General features: G+C 35.6%; 1 protein-coding gene across 3 annotated transcripts in view; it reads right to left on the bottom strand.

The window, feature by feature from the left end:
- GPM6A (glycoprotein M6A) overlaps window positions 1–22,860 on the bottom strand; it is a 118,403-nt gene that overhangs the window by 2,793 nt on the left and 92,750 nt on the right. For all 3 annotated transcript variants that reach the window (XM_040556069.1, XM_040556067.1, XM_040556068.1), the window contains 4 exons: window positions 19,748–19,904; window positions 9,118–9,271; window positions 7,568–7,644; window positions 6,262–6,327 (listed from right to left, as the gene is read on the bottom strand). In XM_040556069.1, coding sequence (XP_040412003.1) covers window positions 6,262–6,327; window positions 7,568–7,644; window positions 9,118–9,271; window positions 19,748–19,904 — 454 coding nt within the window. The remainder of the gene's footprint in view (window positions 1–6,261; window positions 6,328–7,567; window positions 7,645–9,117; window positions 9,272–19,747; window positions 19,905–22,860) is intronic.

The raw sequence follows: 22,860 nt of genomic DNA, 5'->3' as shown, positions 1-22,860 counted from the left end.
AGCTGTAGCTATTTCATCAACCTTTATTTATTTATTTATTTATTTTTAAAGGGAAAGAGAATTGAGAGTTTTCCAAGTGTTCCATCCAAAAACAAAATACAAAAAGATCTGAAAAGAAACGGAAAACTTCCCCTTCTTCTGGTGGGTATTGGAGATTGGATCTGACTTGCTTGCAGCCATCACAAATCACTAGATGAGCTACAATGATATATTCACAAAAAGCTTGGTTTATTTATACTAGCAAACAGGGAGGACAGGATGTCTATGAATACATTTCAGGATTAAACACCAGTTAAAGGATATTGGCAATTATGTCACATCAATAAATGTTTTCACTCAGCTTTGAGCAAATTTAATCTGAAAGTTAGTGAGAGGTATTTTAGCAGTAGAAAAACTACATTGTGCACTTGTTTTCCATTACAAATAGAGGATGTAAAATAGCCAATTCCTTTTGAGATGGAGCTTAGTTATTTTAAAAATCACACAGTATGGATGTCAGAGCTTAATGACCTGATGATGTCCAGTCTTCTGAACGGTGGCAATTAATAAACAAATGAGTGAAAAATTCTAACACAAAGTCAGTAAAAAGGCTGAAGCTGTGGTCTCCAAGGAACTGCTTCCAAAAATACTTTTTTCAAAGTTTCTCCTTCAGAGGCTATCTGCATTCAGTCCCTTTTGTAGTTTGCTTAGTCTTCATAGCTGTGGCTGTCTACAGTTTAAATCTATTCCAGCTATCTGTTTGAGCAGCAAGCTGCTCTCCTGTTCTTCATTTGACATGTATCTGAGGAAAATGGTCTGAGTTGCAGAGTCATAAAATAGAAACAACTGTTCAGAGAATCTGTCCTCCAGGAAAAAAAAAGTACAAATATGAGTATTTCCGTGTATCCTTAGAAGCTTTTTAATATCCATAGTACAATACAAGCAGCAAAACATGTGATGATAGTGCAAATGCTGGAGATGGCAGCGTACACTGTGTTTCTGGTCATCATTTAGTGCACAGGAAAAAGAAACGCTTTGTATCAAGCTAAACTATTGAACTATTGCAAAAGTTATCACCATAACTAGTATTTGGGTCAGGCATTTCTAAATCAAATGAGAGACACTGTTGTCAAATCCCCATTAAGATGAATGAAATCCTTACCTTACCCACCGCTACCTCCCCCGCCTCCCCCCAGTAAAACTCTTGACAAAATTCCAAAATTCAAAGAAACAGGCTGGTAATCCTAATCATTTTGTCATCTCAGAGAATTACAATTTACAACCAATGAAAACACTGATGATATTTTTTTGAGGGCAAGATTTCAATTGAAAATAAAATATGAACCTCTCAAAAATAACATCTAAGTACACAGATGAGAATCCTAGAAGTGGAAGGTATCTGAGCAGCGTACTTACATCTTCCTGACATTTTAAAATATATAAACCAGAAAACTTTGCAGCTGAAGATTATGATGAAAATGGGATGTAGGCCCCATGTGGGGAAAAATTCTTATAGACTCAAAATATTTGGTAATATCCCAGTATGAGTCAAATTTAAAACTAATGTCTTGTATTTTCATTTGGCATTTTTCTTGACTTTTCAAAAACTATAAAAAAGAAAAACTACTGTGAAAGTACATTGACCATTGATCAAAACTTCCATTTTGTTGGAGTTGTTGGAAACAACTATTTTAGCTTGTATAATGATTATAATCTCAAATACATATTTATGATATAATTACCTATATATTAAAGAACCCCACCACTTTAAAAAAAAAAAAAATTAATACCAAGTTCCTAGATAACATTATCACACAAAGGAGGTCATATCTAAGTGGCTGTCTAATTGCATTTCACACTTCCCTGACCTGAGTAGCCTGAAGCCAGTGGGGCCCTGTCAACTCTTATTCAAATTGAAGCAGGGCAGCTTCCACAGTCTGCCTCAGGACGTTTCAATTACAGACATACAAAAGACAATGCAAGGTCCTTCCATACTCTGTGAAATGTTCCTGCCTGGATTTCTTCCAAAAGATAAAGTATGCTTCAACTTTTCAAATCTGTAGAATTTGTACCCAGTCTAGGAAGGGTTTGTTTGTTTCTTTCTTTCTTTCTTTCTTTGTTTTTTAGGGTTGCATTGGGTTGGGTTGGGTTTTTGTTTTGCTTTATTTCTTTCATTTCCTCAGCTGGGCAAAAGTCTGAAGAACTTATTGTCCTCTTACCTGCATCTAATATCCTTCAAAAGAATACAGTTACACCTGGGGGAGAGGAACTAGTCCACTTATACATTTCCCTGCTTCTTTTTTCAGGATAATTGATCACCTCTTCAGAGAACCTCTAGAGGACATAACTAAACTCAGTTTATGTGGAATTTCAGGCAGAAGAATACTGCTCAGATAATAACTTTCCCTTCCTTGAGAAGGGAAAAATGTATATATTATAATTCAGTTTTGGTGTAGTGGTGTAGTATATCACAGGTGGGATACTTAATAGCCAATCAACCCTTTGGGATGGCAGTGTTTACATTTAAACAACTTCATGTCATCTGGTTTCTATCTGGCACAACATTGAAAACAATAAAACTAATATGCATTACTTCAATGATCATTTGTGTATTCAGTTATTTCTATTCAGACACAAGTAAAAATATTAATGTTCAGAATCGTACATAACGCAAATTTAGTATAGTTCAAAATCCTGGCTAACTTTTCTGTGCTCAAGACTCACATACAGTACCTACAACATAAAGAACACTTTTCTGGCTTTTTTTCATGTTCTGCTGAAGTCTAAGAATGACAATTTTTCAAAATACACTATTTGACATTTTCCTTCTCTGCAAAATCAAGTTTCCCCTGCCATATAATCTTGAAAGTATGAGTTTTTCTATACTTCAACTAATTTATAGACCAATTCTCTTTTTGAACCCAAAATAGCATTCTCTCTTGGAGACTAAACAGATATCTAATTAACTGTTTAAAAAAAAATAATCAACATTCCTATACAAACCTGAGACCAAAAGGGTTTAAAGTAATAGCTATGGGAAAATTATTACTTATAACTAAATGTCTTTGCAAATTCTAACAATTTTTGGCTGGTTTTGCAAAAAACTTTTTCTAACATGTTATATTTTAAAAATACGGACTAATGAAAAGTATCTTGCTGACAGATGGTCTTAATGTGTATGAGCAAACTGATTTCTTTGGTAAATTTGTCCATATCTCCAGAACTGATGATACAGTGAAGTATATCAATGTAATGACCAAATGTCATTTAAAAGACATAAAATGGTGATTTTACCATTTCAGTTATTCAGCAGTTTCATAGATGTTGCAGTGTTACTCCTGATTGGTAACAGATACAAAATGCTTACTACTTCAGTCAGATGGACTGTTCTTGTTTAAAGAAAATGTCTGTAAGAAATATTATCAAGTTGCAATAAATTCATGTGCTTTCCTTTTGTAAAGGACAGGTTTTTTAATCTCATTTTTCTGTTAAGAAATCTCATTAAAATTCACAGACATGGAGACTTGCTACTCTTGTGAATATATACAAAGACACTAAACTAACTTCATCAACTTAATATATTTGTGTTTATTTTTGCAATAGCACATACAGGGAAGGACTTTGTTTCTCCAGTGACTTAAATGGCCTCTGCACACTTTGTTCTTTACCCTAGCCAACTGTTGACACCTTCTGCTGATTTGAGCACAGGATCTTTCTTCTTGCTATATGAGGCATTTAGGACACAAAATACATTCAACTGCTTGTGGTTTAGACTGGTGGGCAGCCATTTGCTCACTCCCCTCCAGATAGAGGGGGGAGAGAATTGGGTGGTGGTGGGGGATAATAACCATGGGTTGAGGTAAGAATAGCTTAAAGAAAAAGAAATAAAAGAAAGCAAACAAAAAACACAAGCAATTAATAATAAAAAAATAATAATTTTAAAAAAGAAAGAAAATGATGCACAGTGCAATTTCTCACCACCCGCTGACCAATGCTCAGCCAGTCCACAAGCAAGAGCAGCCCCCCTGCTAACATCTCCAGCTGTTATTGCTGAGCATGCCACCACATGGTGCAGGACATCCCTTTGGGCAGCCTGGGCCAGCTGCCCTGGCTGCATCTCATTCCAGCTCCTGGTGCACCCCCAGCCCCCTCGCTGGCAGGGCAGCATGATGAGCTGGAAAGGCCTTGGCTCTGTGCAAGCACTGCTGTGCAATAACTAAAAACATTGGTGTGTCATCACCACTATTTTAATCAAAAATCCAAAACGCAGCATCACATAAGCTACTAGGAAGGAAATTAATTCTGTCCCAGCTGAAACCAGGACACTCCCCTAAATTACTTCTCTCTTGAGAAATTAAACTTCCCTTAAAGAAAGGGAACCTGTTAATATCTGCTTGTCCAACTAAATTCTGAGCTTTCCCTCTTGTCTTGTCCCCAGTCTTTGGGCTACCATAGAGTGTGAAGCACACTGCCCAATCTATAGAAGTCGTCTTGTATGTCAGTTTTAAAATTATGACCATTGAAAAGTAGAATGTGCTAGTCTTTACCTTGAGATAACCACAGTGTCAAAAACAAGTCAACAAATTCATGAACAAATAAAAATACAGACAACAGAGCTTCAAACATAACAAAGGGTAAAAAGACACATAAATCTTGCTAAGCAAACATTTACCAGCATTTGGACTTTACTAGCATTTGAACTTTACTAGCACTTATGTCCTTAACTTATATTTCTTCTTCTTAACATACATTTCTGTTGAAATCATCAGTGTTATCATGCCTGCTCTGTGCAGTCACAGAATCCAATAAAAAGCACATTTGGATAGGGGTAACCCTTAAAAAATATGATAATAGATGGGAGCCATCAAAATTCCTAGTGGATCAGTGCTTAGTGTAGCACATCTAAGGTATTTTTGATATGGTACTGTGAGCTTTGAAGGGTTTTTTAAAGCTTTATTGAAAGTATCATGTATTTGAACTTACATGGCTCAATGTACCTACTTAACTTGTTTCTACTGAAGGAAGGTATATTCAGTTTGTTTTCACTGAAAATCTTTTGGTAGCTGTACTGATTCAAAACTCTTATTTGAAATGCAAAATTGTTATCTGAACAAATTAGCATTTGATAATTACTAGTGAATATATTTCAAAACAATAATGCAGCACCAGAGAAATAATGTTTTCTTGGACATATTTTCATAATACTAATACATATATTACAATCATTACTATTTAGTCTTCATTTTTTTCAGCTGGAAGCAGAAAAAAACTGATTTTGGAAACTTGGCGAAATTATTAGTATAAAACACTACTACACTATTGTACATATTATTTGTGATTTGAAACAACAACAACAACAACAAATTAAAATATGTATTCTTCTTTCAGCTCTCTCTGCTTTGTTGTCAGGGTGTCGTGTAATACTGAAAACACGGCAGGGAAGACCAAAAAAAATCAGTAATGCAACAGGAATACTTGCTTCATTGAATATTGTTTGGCTGTCTCTTTTTATACATGTAATTCTAGGGAGAACAAAAAATGTATGGCTTTAGTATTCAATGAAAAAATATTAATAGCAATAGTAACAGCAATCACCACCACTAACAGTTCTCTTACAAAATGCATCAGTACAGAGTAACAGTACTTTTTCCTTCCATGTACCAACATGTACCACAGCAACCTACACCATACAGTACCCACTCTAAAAATATCTTGATGTTTGGGCAGACAAAGCAGACAAAGACAGAAGAGCAGGGCACTAGCTCACACACTTTTTTCTCATTGTAATATTCTCACTGGCAAGAATGTTGTCAAACAAACCCAAGGCAATCTTTGTTATAAAATGGCAGAAATTAGTCCTGAAAGAAAAGATGACACATTCACATGCATGTACAGAACAGATAAAAAGACCCTGCTCTTAAAATAACAGCATGGTAATCCTATGAATACCCAGAAAGTATAGATCATATAAGGATATTATTATGGTCATGAGAGAGACACAGGGTTTCAGACACTTGTCTCAATACAGCAACAGAAAGGTAAAAATTCTTAGCAGGTACTTGACAGTGTTTTATACTCAAAGAGGTAGTCATGGTATTCTACTTCAAAGGGAATCCAACAATATAAATTAAAAAAAATAAAAATAAAAGGTAAGAGGTAGTATTGAATTACAGAAATATATTATACTAATAGCAAGCAAATTGAATAACTGATACTAAGCAACAATCAGAATGTATTAGTGATTCAGATGACAAAGGAAATAAGGGGTTTTGGGAAGCTTACCATAGCAATGACTGCTGCTCCAGCTCCAGCAAGTGCCACAATGAACAAGTGGAATGTCATGTTTAGCTGCAGAGGGGGACAAATAAAGGAACTTTTATGGTGGCAACATTAAATGAAAACTGAACAAAAAGTCTGAGTAACGTAGAGCAAATGACTACCTTCCTGCTACTACAAAAATAATGATTGCTAATACTTTTTCCAAATGATTGACATTACTACATGACATTGTACATGTGCCTGTGTTGTTACAATACTCACATCAAGGAAAAAAAGTCATAAAACATTTTTAAAAATTATTATTTAAAAATAAACAGACCCACTTTAAAAAATATATTATTTTTACAATACTATAGTTTCTTTAGTGGCAGTGACAGCCTAAGAAGAAACTGTTTCGGTTCAGTCACTGTAGCTTTCTAGCCTCATATACTGATTTAATTTCCTCCCAATTTTTCCAGTAAAATTTGTGTATAGTGCTTTAATAGAAACCAATTTACTTAAGTAATCCAAGTTGACCACCTTCCCCATCCCATCTCAAACTAAATAATTACATCTGTTTTTCATTTCAGTGATCTGGTTTACTCAGAAGTCAACATAGTGAGTGCTGACTGAACAGCCAGGGTTGCATTTTCTTAGATGCTTTTGGTATAAAAGAAGGCTTATTGTGTAACTTCATGCTAGGAATATTTATTCAGAGTAAGACCCAGCAAAACATTTAGTGAAGCACCTTCTGACTTCAGAGCGATCGAGATTTTAGTTTCTCCTTTTGTTTTATATGGGCATAATTTTGTCTGTCCTATCTTCATCCTGACCATATAAAAACAAAACCAAAAACCTCTGCTGCAATGAAATGGGAGGCCTTTGCCTAAAGGATAAACTACAAAGAAAAATGTACAAGGAGTTATTATCCTAACACACTGCAAAATTTGGTCAAATCCATTTGAAAACATTATTCTCTTGTCACAACAGTAATCAAGATCTTCAAATAGAGATTCCATATACAGACCTCTTCATTGTGCAGCAAGCGCATTAGCTTTCAAAAACATCACAGTAAATATATACATGACTTAATGGAATTCTTAAAAAAAAATAAAATACAAATGTATTTAGAAAACTAACGGCTGGAGAAACAACACTGAATAGATCCAGCACGTGGTAAAAGAGCAGGAGAAGTACTTGATGACTGTATTTTCCACTGGGCTTTTTTTTATCATTCTAGCAAGAACTGGAATATAAAAAGTGAGAAGAAGACATACCTATCAGTTATTTCCTATACAAGTTTGACAAAAGCATCATCACATTTACTCACCTCATTAGAGTCACACATCTTGATAAAACTTTCTGATGTGGTGCAAACCTTCTTTTCCTCTCCAATTGTGACAATACCTGGAGCAGAATAGATATTCACAGTATTTAGTGTTCCTAGTACATAGCTTTCTTGGCTTTGAAGAAGGCTGCTAAGAAATACAAATTCCTGGCTCCTACACAGAAATTTATTTAACAACAAAATAAAATCTTCCTAATTTCAGTCATCAGAAAATTAACACATCATCTATTTAGTAAAAGCCTATTAGGAAACATGTAGGCAATAATTTCTTGGCCAATTTAAAAAACAACAACAACAACAAAAGTCTTTATTCCTTTATTCTAGATTTTAATCAGCACAATAATCAAAACACCAGAAAATAATTTGCAGCCAGTGTAAACACTTACCATGCCAATATATTCATAAATATTCTCTACCCTCATGTTGGGAAATGTGCTGTATATTGTATTCAGATGTGTTGATCTGGTACAGAGCTTCATTCAAAAGTTATAAAAAAAACAGCACTACCCAAACACATACTTTATTTTAATAATAGTTTCTATCAGATAGAATAAACAGAATTTATACTGCTTACTTCAGCTAATGTCCATGTACAAAATCAAAGCATGAAAAAAATTGCTGTAACTGGTTAATCATGAAATATGGTATTTTTCTTTCTTGTTAGGAATGAGCAGATTTTACACTGAATTTATAGGAAACAGATATATTCACAGAACATACATTTTACATGTTTGTACCATATGCTCATTTTAAATAAAATTAATTAAAAAAAATAGCAAAACAAAAGCTCAGAGAGAAGTACAAATACTTTTGATGAGATCTGTACAGACAGTTGCTTTTTCAAGTCACCTGTCATATGGAGGCAGGAGGGGGCAGGCAAGTATAAATAAATAAATAAAAATCCCTCAAGAAAACATCAAGAAAACAATAATTTTGAACTATTTTCTTTCAGGGTAAGTGAAATATTCAGCATTAACCAAACCCCTTCATTCTTAAGTAATACAGCAGTTTTATATCTTGAGAGCAATTAAAAACATACCACACATTTATATTAGGTGAAGGAAACAAACGAACAAGACTCACAGGAGTGTCCAACAAGAATAAGATTCAACAAAGCTTTGTGGGCTGAGAAACCATCAAGACCAAAGTATCTAGACTTAAGTCAGTCTTGTGGCGGAACGGAAATGAGTTATCATCACCACTCCAAGAATTCTCAAGACTTTTTAGCATTCCAAACCCCCTTTTGTCCAAATTCCCCATCCTCCACAAACACACAAATGTCTATATTGCAATTTTTTTTTAAACTCCATAGCTCATCCTGTAGCCCCACTTTCTTCCTCCAGTAGCCTCATAGAGAGTTACTATATGTATTCTTCATCTTCATCAGGCCTGGAAATGCAGTGACTGATATACTGCTTTGACTTGTGGGTAAAATGGTAGACACAGGCATTTTGGAAACACTGAAGCAGATCATCACAGATACTTGGAAATAAAGTAATGTGACATTTTCTATTGTGAAATCTTGCACGTACCATACTGGCGAAGATCCAAGCAGAGATTAGCTCCATCCACTAAAGTGGCATTTCGGCAAATGGTCCACAGATTGAAGTACATGTAAACAGGCAGAGAAGTGAAAGCCGTTACGCCAAGCCAGGCCAACATAAAGATGTATGTCAGCATAATAAACTATAGAAAAAGAGGGAAAAACAAAACTAGTGGTAAGTCAGAATTTAACTGACACAATTAAAAAAAAAAAAAAAAAAGAAAAAAAAAGCATTTCTGATTGTTTTCATCTTTTTCTTTGTTTACGTTATGGTTTGGGTCTGATAATCAAATCATGATTTGATCAAAGTGAATGACAGAGCACTACCATGATGTTTCTGAAGAACAAAGCAGTGATACTTCCAGAAATGCAAGCTTACTCCACATTCCTGTCACTCTTGGGTCTATGATTGATGCAAAGCACCACACCTAAAGTACTGACAGTACTGCATGCTTTCTGAAGCATAACTCTACATCTCTCCCATCATTACTTCTTTAAGACAAGAGACTATTGTGATTGGTTTTACTGCAATTTTTCATGATACAAAATAATGAAATAATGAAATGCTATACACTATGCTTGTTTTTGCTGTTAAAATCTGAGTCTTAACAAAAATGAGTCATTATCTATGGCTATCACAGAATCTCACTAGCACTGAATCAGTGAGACCATCTATTTGTCACTTTGTTGCTATATTTAGACTTATTTCAGATAGAAAGAAATACAAGGGAATTAATCACAGTGAACAAACTAGGGTGCTTACTGCTGTTAGTAAGGAATACATTAAATTATATGCTTTGTAATACGTATTCTCCAAAGGCTACACATTTTCTTTTTTTAGCCATGAGCCTCCAGATTATAGCAATCTGCGTGTATAGCAATCTGCATGTAGGAAGCATTGAACTCTCCTTGCCTTCTGGGCTGGTAGTTGCTGGCACACCCTGCCTCTGTAAATATGTAAGCATGCTACGTTACTACTCTGCTGCTAACCTGAGACAACTACCAGACACATTCATCAGTAACAAATTACCTTCTCATTTTATACTGTGGAAAGCATATGAAGATGCTACATGGTTAAACATGGAAGATAAGTTAACTTCTAAATGTTGAATCCAAATAGCACCAAGATTTGATGGCTTCAGAAATGCTGATGAATCTAATCAGACTGCTGAAACAAAAAAAATTTCAGCACACTGACTTTTTTGTTACTGCTTGCCACAGAAAAACATTGAATCTGAGAATAGGAAATAAGGTCTATTTTTGAAAGCAGAATAAGCCAGTCCTCAATCTGCTTAAAATTAAACCTTAAAGAGTAAATAAAGGGAAAATGGAAACCACTTTGTATTTCTGTCTAAGGCAAGATCCCTCACATTAGGTGAGAAAGGAACAAGCCTAATATAAATGTGGGTTTTAGTTATTGAAACCAAATAATTTCAGATGTGAAGTATTGTAAACAGTAGTGAAAATCATTAGAAGCATAGCTTGTCCATCTGGACCTGTTCAGGCAAAAAAATGCAAAGCAACAAAAGGTTTGAATTTTAGGTGAGGAAGTTTTATTACTTTGATGATATGGGATGGGCATTGTCAAGCATTATTAAAAAGACCTTAATTTGATTTACCTTAACTCACTTCCAAAGAATATTAACTAAAATCCATTTTAATTCTGAGTAAGTGTATTTACATAGGGATTTAATGTAGTTTAATTAATCCAGTTTCAAATTCGATTCAGATTAATTTTCCTGATTGACCCTAGAGACTTGTCCCTAGAGACTTTCAGCAGTACTTTGAAAATCTAGAGAATTTACAGCACTAAAAATAACTATCAGAAGGATGCAAGAAAGTAAATGATATAGGTGAATAAAGAAGAGAAGCATTTTTTCTTCTCTCCGTGTTAGAGTGTTAAAGCTGATGAGCCAACATCTGGTTCAACCCCAGGCACTCATTTACAAATAATTACTTGGAAAATTACTTGGAAATGTTGATTCACTTAAGGGCTATGAATTCTCAACTGAAATGTTATGTCTGATCTTACTTTTTTTATTATCGAGCTAAAGAGTTGCATATAGCTTTTCTAAAGTAGAAGCAACAGATAAGAAAGAATGTTCTCCATGTGTTCTCAGAACAAACTATAAATTCTCAGTTTATTATTTTATGTTCTCAGTTTACCTTTAAAATACTGCTAGAAAACAGTAAAGACAGCTTCCTTAGTTTATATGCTATGAGTTTGTCAAAAGCAGCTAAATCTGAGGCCTTATTTTTGAGCCTTTTTCTGAAATTTCTGAATAACATTTAAGAAATTTAGTACAGTACTCAGTGTAGAACTTGTATGATGATTTAACAGGCAGAAATAAATCCTTTATATTAGTTATATTACTGAATTGTTATTACTGTTTATAAGACTAGGATCTACACAGGTTCAGGAACCTTCCCAGTCTGTGATTACCACCAAAAGGAATAAAAAGATCAAGCTTAATATGAAGGTAACAATTCCAGTTTAATATTTGTGGTTGTCTCTATCTCTCCGTACTCTAGAACAGGAAGCTTGCTTAAAAATCTGTACTGACATAATGCAAAGCATTGGTACAACAAAGGGGAAAAACAGGGCTCATTATCCTAAAAATAAATAAATAAATAAATAAAATAAAAAATGCCTGGGGCATAGAATAAGAACAGCAGAAATCTGTCAGATGATCACTGTTGGGAGTCACAGGAGCTGCCTGCTTAGAATTGCATGCTTGTTTATTTTCCTTTAAAAATATGAATCTTCGGTTTAGTGGCTCAGAAAAAGGGGATCAAATGTTGGTTTTATTTAAAAAAATATTTTACAAAAATAAGAACTTCATTTACTTCATTTTTCCCTCCCTTAGCCACTTTTTACTAATGGGCTGGTGGCCAATTATGCACTCATATCCATGTCATAATAAAATAGAGAAATTTCCTTCTTTTCACATAAGAATATCTAAAGTGCAAAACTTCATGTTAAATCTACTGGAAGTTAATATCTGTCCCTGGAAGCTGCTACTACTGCTATCAGTGAAGGAATAATTATTGAAGCAATGCTATCAGTGATCTGGGCAATAACACATTTTCTGTTCTAGAACATTTTCTGCTGTAGGAGCAGTAAAATACAAAAGGTTTGCCTTGCACAAGTTATTATTTTCTAGCAACAGTAGAAGTTAGCTTATGAATTCTCATTATAGTTGAATGAAATTGTGAATATTTTTGTTTAAAAATCACAGGTGAAGGACAAAAACATATATATTTTTTAATAATTTCCTTTTTAATCTACTCTTTTTGCTCCAGAAGGCATATGAGAAATGCTTAAGGAGCCTGTTCACTCCAGGAATTAAATTCAGAACTCAGTCTCTGAGATTCAAAGGGATCATTCTCCTCTGAAGTAGCATTCTACCATGTGACAAACCAAAGACTCATGAAATAGCAGTACGGTATCTTTAAGAGGTACCACAATTTGTTCTTTACTACTCTGTGTATTTTATTTGTAGGGAAAATGACTTTTTCTGGTCAGCTCAGTTTTCACTGTAAGAAGCCAAACACACAAAATAAAGTGGAAACAATAGAGAAATTCATTTTACAAACAAGAATAACTGAAGTAGATAACCATGCTAGTGAAACAAATCTTTACCCTTTGAAGTAGTTAAATTCTTGTATCACTTTCATGGCTGGTAAAACCCTCCCACCAGGTTTTACAAGCTTTCCATTGCTAATAACAGATGTCATGAATTATCAAAGCAAGCAAGTCGTCAACCCTTTCGGAAATATTTTACTATAAAATCTCCACAGATGAGTGTCAGTAAGTGGAGATTTCATAGTACATTCTGAAATGATATGTATACAGCACAACAACTTTCATGGCAGTCACAGCTGGGTGGAATGCTGTTTCCACTGAAAACATTAACAAAACTGTCTGTTTTAATAACCTGATTTCAGGTACTCCTTTCTTTTTAAAATCTATGGATACTGGTCCCATGAAAAGCATATTGATTGACTTTCTAATACTGTTCTTATTTTAGTTTTGTTAAAAATATTTTAATACCCCCTAAAGAAATATTTTATGACTGCTTCAGTCACTATGGAGACAGAGATTACAAAATGTTTAAAAATTCTGTTACTACAAAGAGATGGATTGAAATGCAAACAAAGTAAACTTGAGTTGTTACTCTAGTCATTTTACTGTATGAAGACATTGCTGCTCACTACAAAATAAATAAATTGATCTATATATACAGAAATACAGCAACAAATTCAGAAGTGCCTGAAAAATTGCTCAACTCTAAAAACCTGTTGCTATGTAATTTTATCTGTTGCAAACCACTCAGTACTAACATCTATACTTGTTCTTAATTTAGTCATACACTTATTTTATATGAACTCCCTGACATGAGCTCTAAACCCAAAGAGTTACAAAAAGATGGATGCCTTGCTGTGTTTATATCTCGTTTAGATTTATTATCTACTGTGATACACCCATAAAATGTTCTTGTTTATTTTCAGCTTGATGATCTAAGATGTTCCTTCCAAACCTCTTCACAGGTTTAGAAACTCTCTTCTGCAGTTTGCAGATGGCAAATCATAAGCATGAACAGGAATATCTTTTCAATTTCTTTCTAAATTGCTCTGTCCCTCTAATGTCACACTTGTATTCAATCATCTATAGATTTGATTTCAATGCTAATAAAAACCTAATTATACAGATATCTTTAAACTCACTGATATATCAACGTTTAAGATGTTACAGATCATTGTTTGTCATCCTAGCTATCCTCCCTTAGCATTCAAATGCTTTCTTCTTACACCCAGTAGGAAATCTAAATATGTTTAAGGACTGTTAAGGAGCTTACAACCAAATGGACTCCCCAGTATTCTCCATTCTGTGCTAACTAGCATTTCCTACATTCATGCCTCATGCCTCATTCCTGAATAGAAGTAAAAGATGAAACATGAATATTTCCACTTATCTCATTTTACATATAATGCTGCTGGAATAAAGAGACTGATGTTTTGATAGTACTGCTAAATGTGCTATGAATCACAGAAAATACACACTTGCAAAGTATTTTCTGCTTGTTCTAGAATATCACACTCACTACTCCTAACACTCACTTGTTGGTCTTTTATTATTGCCTCTACAAAACATGTTCATCCTCTCTATCTCTGACATGTTATATTCCTAGGCAAAGCTCCAAGATTCTTGTTGAAACATGGTTACATTTCATGCTATGTTATTACTGTTGCGTAGTTGATTCTTCTTGGCTGGCATTCAAGTCAACTGTTTCAAGAGGGGAAAAAGAAAAAAAAAAAAGCCAGTAATATTGCAATATTAGTCCAAATTTCTTTTAATAGTGGTGCAGACTGTAACAGCCAAAATAACTTCTCAGGTTTGCTTAATTGCAGTTCATTTACATAGTAAATAGTTGCCAATGTGACATTCTCTAGATTGTTAAAATCTGTTACCAGAAAATAATCAAATCCTTGAAATTTAAACTTTTTAAGCATGCATTTAATGGGACTGGTTTTTAAACACTTATATTTCATAAATATTTTAAATGGAAGAAAAACTGATCATGATAAAATTAAAGTCAATTATCACCATTACTTTCCTCTTTTCGGCTTCATGCATTTTTTTCTACAGTACCTTTAAATTCCTTCACTTAAAGGTTAAAATATTCCAAACATGATGTCTGATGCTTTGAAATGAGTTAGTAGCCTATAAAAAAATGTTTAAATTTCTGATGTACTGTGAATTGATTTACTGGTAGAAGTGGGGGAGAAAAATTCCACAGCTGCATCACAAATACAAAAAGAAGATTTTTCTAACAATTTCTTTCATGTTATTGAAATTTTGCTTTGTAAATAAATCTACTACATAACCATGAGAATGCACTCAGTTTGAAAAAGATGGATCTGCAATGATGGATGACTAGGTTTTCCCTGAAGATTTTATAATTTATCTCTGTGGTACTTTCTTGTAAACAATATATTTGATTTTATTATTTCTGAAATGTCTTTATTATGTTGATGGTTTTGTAGCATTATGCTGCTTAAAATTTTTAGCATTAGGTATTCTGTGTGTCATTTTTTGTAGTCTGATAGGTTTCTGAAGTCCTACATAGTGCATTGGACCCTATCTGCTGTTTAACAGCAGCAGAATTTCCTGTCTAGTTTTGCAGTCTTCCAGACAGGATTTTTTTTCTAACACAGTGATGGTTTCAAAACACTTCTTTCTCATAGTTAGTTTGACATTTGGAATTACTTTTTCTCAAAATGTGTATGCTTACATTTTCACATTCTCAAAGTTTCCCTCGTCTTTTTCTTCTTTTTAGTGATGTTTGTAGTAGATCAGCTTGAGACTGGAGAAGCCTATGAGAGAATCAAGTGCTATGGACCTTCTCTTTTCTTGTTTGCTGGCTTCCCAAGCAATGAAAGTCAGTGACTGAGCTTTTAATCAGCCAGAAGATTCTTAAAGCGTGACCATTCACACTTCTGAGAAGTATTACCTTCCTGAGACTGCAGGATCTTTGTATTGCTGCTCAAGCTACTGAGATTTTCTTCATAACCACAGTATGATGGAACTTATTATTTGATGTTTAGAAATTGTTAAAGCTCTTCAGCTGAAAGAAGTGTATTGTTAAAAATACTTTGCGTTGCTGACTAAGCCTAACCAGCTTAACCTGAATGCTAATCATTACATATGACTAAAAGGGTACAAGCAGTGACGGAATAAATTTAGTCCACAAAATACTACAGGTTACCCCCTTCTTCCTGGGCAAGCAGGCCCAGAAAACATTTCTCAGTTATTACCAAGAAAATACACCTATAAATGTATGAGACATCAATAGCAAGATGCAGTTCATATGAAGAACAAAAAGCTGAATATGGTTTTGGCAGATTTTGGTGATAGCAGTTTTCTGTGGGAGAACTGAGAAACAAACAGGCTAGAAAACACAGAGAGTGGATAAAGAATGCACCTTTGACCATTAAAGTGTGAATTTATGATAATGCCACTGACATTCACATGTTTAAAGAACTATAAAAAGAGTAAGATGTCTACATGGAGTGAAAAAGACAAAGGCAGCCAGGTGAGAACAAGGTTCAGGGATGATCATCTGATGAAGTATTCAAGTTAAAACTGAGAAGGATAATCTAAACCTGGGGGAAATAAAACTAACAGCTTGACTAGTTTTTGATGTCTCATAATAGAAGGACAAAGCCTGTGCAGAAAGGTTAACAGGTACCACAGTCAAGCACACTTTGGCAACATATGATAGCACTTTTTCAGGAAACAGTTCCATCAACAAAAATTGCTTATTGTCTGGGCTTACATGCCAAGGAAAAATGCTGTCCTCAAAGTGAAAGATGTACTTAGAGCACAATTTAATGCTAAAACAATTTTGTCCAGTTTATCACTGACAATAAAAATCCTGTCAGCGAGCAACAAGCACAAGAGAATTGGACAAGCTGCTAGCAAGGCATGTTATGATGCCTCAGACACTCCTCTATTGAAGGAAGCAATGAAGTCTACAAACAATAAATGATCTCTGTATAAAACACGCAGTAAGTTATGTGACAAAAGGAATGATCAGACAAAATTATGATTTTATGTGTGATATCCCTGAGCGTGAAAAGCTGGAAATGTAAAAATAAAGAAAAAATAATCATAAAAAATACAAGTCAGATTACAGAAATAAAACAGACTGAAGCCATCTATAAATATATAACAATTTTTGGAGCTCATTGCAGATTTCTACAAAGTATGTCAGACAGAAATAAAAAGAAAAAACTTACATTCACCGTTCTTTTTAAGAAACCATATCTGTATTAACAAAGAAGTTGGAAAAGTAATGGCATAAAAATGAGAGAGACACTTAATAACCACTCAGACATGTCCTGAATTATTGTTAGGGCTTTTCCTTCCTATTTCAAGAATAAGCACAGAAGATTACAAGGAAGCCAGTCTTCTAAAGAAATTCCAACACTGGTCTAATATCCAGAACTAACAAGGCTTCCAGAAGGCATAAAACCATCAATACATTTTATTTTTACTAATTCTAGAAGCATTTAGATAGCAAGTATTATTTACCTAAACTTAAATTAGAGGGGTAAAGTGGGATATATCCTACCTAAATTTAGACAGTAGACTGAAGTGCTTAATTTAAAAGAACTAACTTATAAGACTTAAAGGCTATTATCTTTGCTGGAAAAAAAAAAAAAAAAAAAAAAAAAAAAAGATAGTCATTTGCAAAAAAAAACTCAGCTTATCTGGGAAAATTTCTGTAACCTTCTCTCCTTTGAGCCCCTAAAGGGGGCCTACAGGAGAGCTGGACAGGGACTCTTTATCAGGGAGTACAGTGGTAGGACAAGGGGGTCTTTTAGCTTTAAACTAAAACAGGATAGATTTAGATAAGACATTAGGAAAAAAAATTATTTGCTGTAAGGGTGGTGAGGCACTGGTACAGGTTGCACAGAGAAGTTGTAGATGCCCCATTCTGGAAGGTTCCCTGGCCTTCAAGGCCAGGTTGTATGGGGCTTTCAGCAACTTGGTCTAGTGGAAGGTGTCTCTGCTCATGGCAGGGGGGTCTTTAAGGTCCCTTCCAACCCAAATCATTCTATGATTCTATAAGTACTGAAGAAGCATAGGCCCTTATCTTTGCAACCTCAGAGGCATTCCAAGTGAGGGGGGGATACATCTGTGTCATAACATATTCCCTCTGAAAATGACTTTTCTGCTAGCTTCTGGATCATTTGTGACAATAATTTGTGATTTTGGTTTTGAACTATGCAATTTGAAAGGTCAGATCAACATATGAAGCTCACCTTACCCATTTCTTGTCAGTGGCTGAGCCATTTAAAGCATTCACTATTTAGCATCTATGTGGATAGGAGTTTTTTTTGTTGTTGTTGTTAAATGCTTTCCATAATGAAGATTGGATTAAGGGAGTTAGACCCATAAATATATCTGCTTTATTGGAGAGAGATTTTCTATTGTTCATAAATGAAGGAGCATTCTGTATGAAGCATTCTGCATCAGATACAGTAGTATTCAATCAGAAAGAAGATGCATCTGTCTGACAAGTCGATATTTTGCCACGAGAATACCCAGATATGGTATCTGATTTTGAGAAATGAGCTTCATTTCTAGCATTCAGAAATGATGCAACTGCTCTGGGTGGGAAAGCCAGCTGAGCCTGCACTGAAATGTGTTCCTTCTGTTACACAAAGAATCAAATGTCAATATGGTGCAGTTTCACTGCCTCTAGAATAACTTGTCTGGTTAGGACAAGATGAAATGACACATTCACATCCCTCAGAGTTGTTTTTTCAAAACATTTGTGAATCTCCCACGGTTTTCCTTGCAAAGCAAAATCTGTAAAGGTTTCAGAAATTTCAAATTTCATTTTTTAGTTTTTTTTTTCGAAAAACATGGACAAAAAAAGCACACAGACATTCAGGTAGCCAATATAATTTTAAATAGCAGAAAAATCCCTTTCACACATTTAAATACAAGGTTCCTAAACACTAATATACAGAAGATAATACTAGTGAGTGCAACTCACAAGATTAAACATCTTTATGTAGAGACTTAACGTACATCTTCTAAAAGCTAAGATACCAAAAAAAAAGTAGAAATACAACTGCCAGGACGAAACCTTAAACCAACATTTTTGATGAGATAAAAAGAAGTGCTTTCCCATTTCAAAACATTACATTTTCATAACATAAATTATGACAATTGTGGGAGGGCACGATAAGAAACTCTATTATTTTATGTATTGTTTATTGTCGTTATAGCATGCTATCCAGTGTACCTTAACACCCAGAGCTATCTGGCTACATTTAACCATTTGTTTTTCATCAGAACATACGACGTGCTGATACTCGTGGTCTTTGCAGAAATATCCAGCTCCAACAGCTACCAAGTGTCCAGTCCTCTCACCTGAGATGCAGAATACTCAAACAAAAAAAAAAAAAAAAAACAAAAGTAATGACTTACCTGATATTCTACAGGCCCACCTGGAGATCTTAAAATAATCCCAGGCCCAAACAGTCAGCCATTTCACTTCGAGAAACCTTTGTTTAAGTTCAAATTAGAATTTTTTGAATGAAGTTTTCCAGGGACATAAGTGAATGGCATCTTCAAGCCAGAGATAATATAGGAAGAAATAATAGGCTGTTTCTCACTTAAAAACAAAATGGAACTTGATGACAGGACTCAACTTGTCCCAAAGAGGAATGGGCAAGATTTCTAAACTAACAGGGAAAATATTAGTAAGAAAAATATTTCTTGCCTACTACAGGTGAAGGCATTATAAACTTTTGGTTGTGGCCCAACAAGCTTATATTGCTGAGAGAATACATTTTCCTAATCAGATGTTAGAATTAATTTATTCCTAAGTAACTACAGTTACTTTCTGATTAACCAGTATAGAGAGTATTTCTAATACTCTATTATCCATTGCTATGATTCTTCATAGCAATGTGATGCTACCACTGAAGTATCAGAAAATATTAAAGAAATAAAAATGAATAACATCACAATGCACTACAAACATATAAATCATGTTGAAATTCTCATAAGTACAAAAGTTGTCTTATCCACTTACCCAGGCACTGACACATCTGCCACAAGTGGTGATTTTGAAATCTCCATAGAGATCCTTGATGGCACCAGTTGTAAAGAATCCCTCCACCATCAGCAAAATGCCATATACAAAGAATGCAGCTGCTACACCATATATCACATACTTGAAGATGTCAATCCTGTATAGGAACAGCAAAAGTTATTTATCTGCATAACTATTTAAAGCTGACTCTGAAATTTCAGGGTGAAATAATCAGATTCTAAGCAGCAAAGTTTCTACTCTGGAGTCAGCCTAAGTGCTGATTTGCTATAATAACAGCTGAAGCTGAGGGCAGGAGTGAGCTTTGGAATAAAATAGCATTGATAGAAAAAACACTGGGACATTTAATTTAAAAAGTAAAAAAATGATTTGTGTAGGTTAGAGACCAATTTGTCAGAATAATTTGAAAGTCATTTTATTTTTCATCTAGATAAAGTGGCAAAGTTAAAACAAAAGAAAAAGGAAACAAGTACCTGGCACATCCCCTGAGTCACACAGCGCACCTAGCACTGAGGTTTGACTTCATTATAGACAAGGTATTTTGTCACAGTCTTCAATAAATCTTACTACGTGTACAGGTAGTTCTCAAGTTGCAATGCCAATCACCGCTATCTTCTCCTCATTATTCTTTTTCTGCTTATTACCTAATAGAGAAAATATCTGACACATAATAATGAAGTCTTTAAAAGAGATCCCTAACTTCAAACCAGAAACATATGTTTCTCAAAAACAGTAAGGTCAGATCATCTGACATTCTTGTATAACGAGGCTTTAAAAACATTATTTCACAGACCCAAAGGTCAAGAAATGGAAGGATGGCTCAGAGTATACCATTCAGAGCCCAGAAGGCTGAAGATATTAAAAAGAAAATTAATTGGGCTGTGCTGTGATTGTCCTGCCTAGCACTGTCCAGAAGCTCATGACTCCTACAAGGAGATGCTGCCTACTAAATGTTCTCTCATGACAAAGATTTGTGAAGAGATACTTGAAAGGACCTCTGCTCTAAGTGTATTGTCTAAGCTTGGAAAAACTCTGTGACCTTCGCCTTGGATCACCAGTTTTCAGTATTTCATGCTTGGATTTCTCTAAAAAACTACCCACAGTAGGTTTCGGTTTATTCACATGATATGGCAGGAGTTGTGTAACTCTTGGTAATGTGCAGGCTTAAGGTGTTAGTAATTCCAGTCATATGGTCCAGGTCAAGATAAAACCGCTTATTTAAAAGTATGATGCAAAAAAAGCCAGAGACCCATTAGGATCTGCAAGATGAATTTTGACATGCTTCAAACAACTACCCAAACTGAAAGTTTCTCAAGACATAAAGATCAGTATCTTTGTTGTTATGAAAGGAATTATTTAATATCAGTTCTTTAGAATCACACTGTTAATTGTCACCCAAAAGATACAGAGTCACAGAGTGGTTGAGGTTGACAGGTACCTCAGGATCTATCTAGTCCAAACCCCCTGCCAAACAGGGTCTCCTAGAGCACATTGCACAAGATCATGTCCAGACAGGTTTTGAATATCTTCAGAGAAAAAGACTCCACAATCTCTCTCTAGGCTGTTCCAGCACTCTCTCCCCCTCACAGTGAAGATATTTTTCCTCATATCAGATGGAACTTCCTCTGTTTCAGTTTGTGTCCTTTGTCTGTTATCTTGTTGCTGAGCACCCCTGAAAAAATCTGGCCCCATACTCTTGACGCCCTCCCATAGCATATTGGTATACATTGATAAGAACCATTCTCAGTCTTATCTTCTCCAGGCTAAACAGACCCAGCTCTCTCAGCCTTTTCTCATAAGAGAGATGCTCCAGTCCCCCCACTCATCTTTGTAGTCCTCTGCTGGACCTTCTCTAGTCTCTATATCTCTCTTGTACTGGAGAGCCCAAAATTGGATGCAGTACTCCAGATGTGGCCTCACTGGGGCTGAGGAGAGGGGCAGGATCACCTCTCTCAACCTGCTGACAACACTCCTCCTAAAGCACCCTGGGATACCAATGGCCATGGCCACAAGGGCACAATGCTGGCTCATGGTTAACCCACTGTCCACCAGAACTCCCAGGTCATTCTCCACAGAGTTGCTTTCCAGAGCAGCTTTCAGCCCCCAACCTGTACTGGTTCATGGGGTTATTCCTCCCTAGGTGTTGGACCCTGTATTTGCCTTTGTTGAACTTCATGAGGCTGTTCTCTGACCAACTCTCCAGCCTGTCCAGGTCCCTCTGAGTGGCAGCACAGCCCTCTGGGATATCAGCCACTCCTCCCAGTTTCGTATCATCAGCAAACTTGCTGATAGTGTACTCTGACTCTTCATCCAGGTAATTGACGAATAGATGGAACAAGACTGGACCAAGTACTGACCGCTGGGGGACACCACTAGCTACAGGCATTCCAACTAGATTAGACTAGATCACAACCCTCTGAGCTCTGCCATCCAGCCAGCTCTCAATCTTCCTCACTGTCCACTCATCTAACCCATACTTCCTGAGCTTACATATGAGAATGTTGTGGGATACAGCAGTGAAAGCCTTGCTGAAGTCAAGGTAGAAAACATCCACTGCTCTCCCCTCATCTACCCAGCCAGTCATTCCATCATAGAGGCTATCAGGTTGGTTAAACATGATTTTCCCTTGATGAATCCATGCTGACTAGTCCTTCCTTTCCTCCACATGCTTAGAGGTGACATCCAGGATAAGCTGTCCCTTCCAGGGATGGCTGACTGGGTCCTCTTCCTTGCCCTTTTTGAAGACTGGAGTGGCACTGTTTGTTGTTGTTGTTGTTGTTTTTACAGTTCTCAGGCACCTCTCTTGTACTCCATGACCTTTCAAAGATGATGAAGAGTGGTCTAGCAATAACATCTGCCAGCTCCCTCAGCACTCATGGGTACATCCCATCAGTGACCATGGATTTGTGCATGTCAGATTTGCCTAAATAACCTCTAATCCAGTCCTCCTCAACTAAGGCAAAGTCGTCCTTTCTCCAGACTTGTCTGGGATTCCTGAGGGCTGACCTTAGCAGCAAAGAGGGCATTCAGTATCTCTGCCTTCTCTGTATCCTCCATCACTAGTGCAAGCCTCCCCCCTCCCCAACATTCAGCAG

The sequence above is a fragment of the Cygnus olor genome, chromosome 4, assembly GCF_009769625.2.
Source record: "Cygnus olor isolate bCygOlo1 chromosome 4, bCygOlo1.pri.v2, whole genome shotgun sequence".
Classification (NCBI taxonomy): Eukaryota; Metazoa; Chordata; class Aves; order Anseriformes; family Anatidae; genus Cygnus; species Cygnus olor.
This window is presented reverse-complemented; position numbering and strand designations above follow the sequence as displayed.